At 48.4% G+C, this 2,473-nt stretch overlaps 1 protein-coding gene across 1 annotated transcript; it reads right to left on the bottom strand.

The window, feature by feature from the left end:
* Positions 1-486: 486 nt before the first annotated feature.
* LOC144598600 (potassium voltage-gated channel subfamily E member 2-like) lies at positions 487-894 on the bottom strand. Its single transcript, XM_078408795.1, has one exon. It carries the CDS (start codon positions 892-894, stop codon positions 487-489), a length of 408 nt encoding a protein of 135 aa, XP_078264921.1.
* Positions 895-2,473: the final 1,579 nt, after the last annotated feature.

Below are 2,473 nucleotides of genomic sequence, written 5' to 3'. Positions count from 1 at the left end.
GCCAGTTCTCCGCCCAGTATCACCGTCCCTCCGATTCATTTTTGCTGATTGCACGCCTCCTTGCCACCTTCTCCTCGGCTAACATCGAGTCATTCTACATTTCCTTGATCATCGTCTGCTTTGATCTGTCGTTTTCACACCATATCTCGAGAGTCCCTCTCTCCTGACTCTGAAGTCTGAAGAAGGGTCTCGGCCCGAAACGTCGCCTATCCCTTCTCTCCTGAGATGCCGCTGCCTGTCCCACTGCGCCACTCCAGCATTTTGTGTCCATCTTCGGCTATTTCACTTAGACAATAGACAAGAGGTGCAGGAGTAGGCCATTCGGCCCTTCGAGGCAGCACCGCCATTCAATGTGATCATGGCTGATCATTCTCAATCAGTACCCCATTCCTGCCTTCTCCCCATACCCCCTGACTCCGCTATCCTTAAGAGCTTTCTCTGATCGCAGGAGAACGACTGCCGCACTGATCATTCTGTTGCTGAGGGTCATTTATAGTGGAAGGTCACGGTGTCATCTTGATCGGACATGTTCTGAAGAGCCTTGACCACATTTTCGTTCAGGTAGTACTTTGGAAAGTCTGAGTTGGGGCTCTTTTCCTTCTTCCCTTTCTTCGAGTCATTGGCGATGTAGGTGTGGTAGGGGTCATCGCTATGCTCCAGTCTCCTCGATCTCACCGTGCTGGCCAGCATGGCAATGATAAGGACAGTGAACATGCCAAATATTACCAGTATGTACAGATAAGCAAATGCAAAATCTTCCTCCTGCAGTGTTTTATTCAGGGCTGCTGCCTTCCGCTGTTGAGCCAAATGGTCCTTGTAAAACTCGATGAAAAACTTCTCAAATAAGAGGGTTTTGTTTGATGTTTCTGTTGGGCTTCCTCCAACTGTGTCCATGATGATGGTTCTGTGGGGCAAGGAAATGAGGAGGAATTTTGATTAATATTTCAGCTCCACTCTGTTATATTTGTTGATAAATGCTCGGAAGTAAAATGATCTAAAAATATCCAAGATGGCGACCAGGGGCCTCTTTGTGTGCTGGTCACAGAAGTGGATCAGGTTCGATCCTGACTACGGGCGCCGTCTGTACGGAGTTGGTACGTTCTCTCCCCGTGACCTGCGTGGGTTTTCTCCGAGATCTTCGGTTTCCTCCCACACTCCAAAGACGTACAAGGTTTGTAGGTTAATTGACTGGGTAAATGTAAAAAAATAAATTAAAAATTGTCCCTAGTGTGTGTAGGATAGTGTTAATGTGCGGGGATCGCCGGGCGGCGCGGACTCGGTGGGCCGAAGGGCCTGTTTCCGCGCTGTATCTCTAAAATCTAAAAACAAAAATCTAAAAAATCTGCAAGCACGCATTGCAGGTCCTCCAGCTTACTGAGTCCACGCTGATTACTGATCGCCCCTTCATACTAGTACTATGTTATCCCTGTAGACACACAGGGGACTGCAGATACTTGTTCACCACAAAGTACTGGAGTAATTTTTGGTTTTATTGGTTATTTAGAGATACAGCGTGGAAACAGGCTCATCGACCCACAGATTCCAGGCTAACTAACAATCACCCACACATTATGCTTTTGTTGCATGCGGCCCAGTCAGCAGAAAGACAGTACATGAGTACAATCGAGCCGTTTACAGTGTACAGATACACACCTTTGGAGTGTGGGAGGAAACGGTGTTATTCTGAGTTACATTCAGAAAGTCAGGAACGTTTTCCCAGATGGACTTGTCAAATAATAGAGAGCAGGGCTTTCAGGTAGGTGAGAGTGGGAAAAGTGTATAATAGTTTCAAGTTTAGTTTCATTTAGAGATACGGCGCGGAAACAGGACCTCCGGCCACCGAATCCGTGCCAACCAGCGATCCCCGCACACTGACGCTATCCGAAACAATTTTAAAATTTATACCAAGCCGATTAACATACAAACCTGCACGTCTTTGGTGTGTGGGAGGAGACCGAAGTTCTAGGAGGAGACCCACCCAGGTCATGGGGAGAACGTACAAACTCCGTACAGACAGCACGCGTAGCCAGGATCAAACCCGGGTCGCTGGCGCTGTAAGTGCTGTAAGGTAGCAACTCTACCGCTGCGCCACCGTGCTTTTTTAGCTTAAAGACATTGCATGGAAACAGGCCCTTCGGCCCATCAAGTCTACGCCGACCATCAATTACACATTCACACTAGGTCTATGTCCTCGACCCAAGGGTCAATTTACAGAGGCCTGCTATTAACCTACAAACCTGCACATCTTTGGAGCGTGGGAGGAAACCGGAGCACCCGGAGAAAACCCACGCGGTCACAGAGAGAACGAACAGACTCCGTACAGACAGCACCCGTAGTCAGGATCGAACCCGGGTCTCTGGAGCTGTACCGCTGGACCGCTGGAACACTACCATGGGAGGTGGCGAAAGCAGAAACAAATGCTTCATTCAAGAGGTATTTAAACAAGCACGTGAATAGGAAAGAACTGAAGGGA

This window comes from Rhinoraja longicauda, chromosome 12 (genome assembly GCF_053455715.1).
Source record: "Rhinoraja longicauda isolate Sanriku21f chromosome 12, sRhiLon1.1, whole genome shotgun sequence".
Lineage (NCBI taxonomy): Eukaryota > Metazoa > Chordata > Chondrichthyes > Rajiformes > Arhynchobatidae > Rhinoraja > Rhinoraja longicauda.
The sequence above is the reverse complement of the archived record's forward strand: the minus strand, read 5'-3'. Positions and strand labels throughout refer to the sequence as shown.

Bases quoted from the DNA above. Each gene is read 5' to 3' on its own strand.
- LOC144598600 (XM_078408795.1), bottom strand. From the start codon at position 894: ATGGACACAGTTGGAGGAAGCCCAACAGAAACATCAAACAAAACCCTC.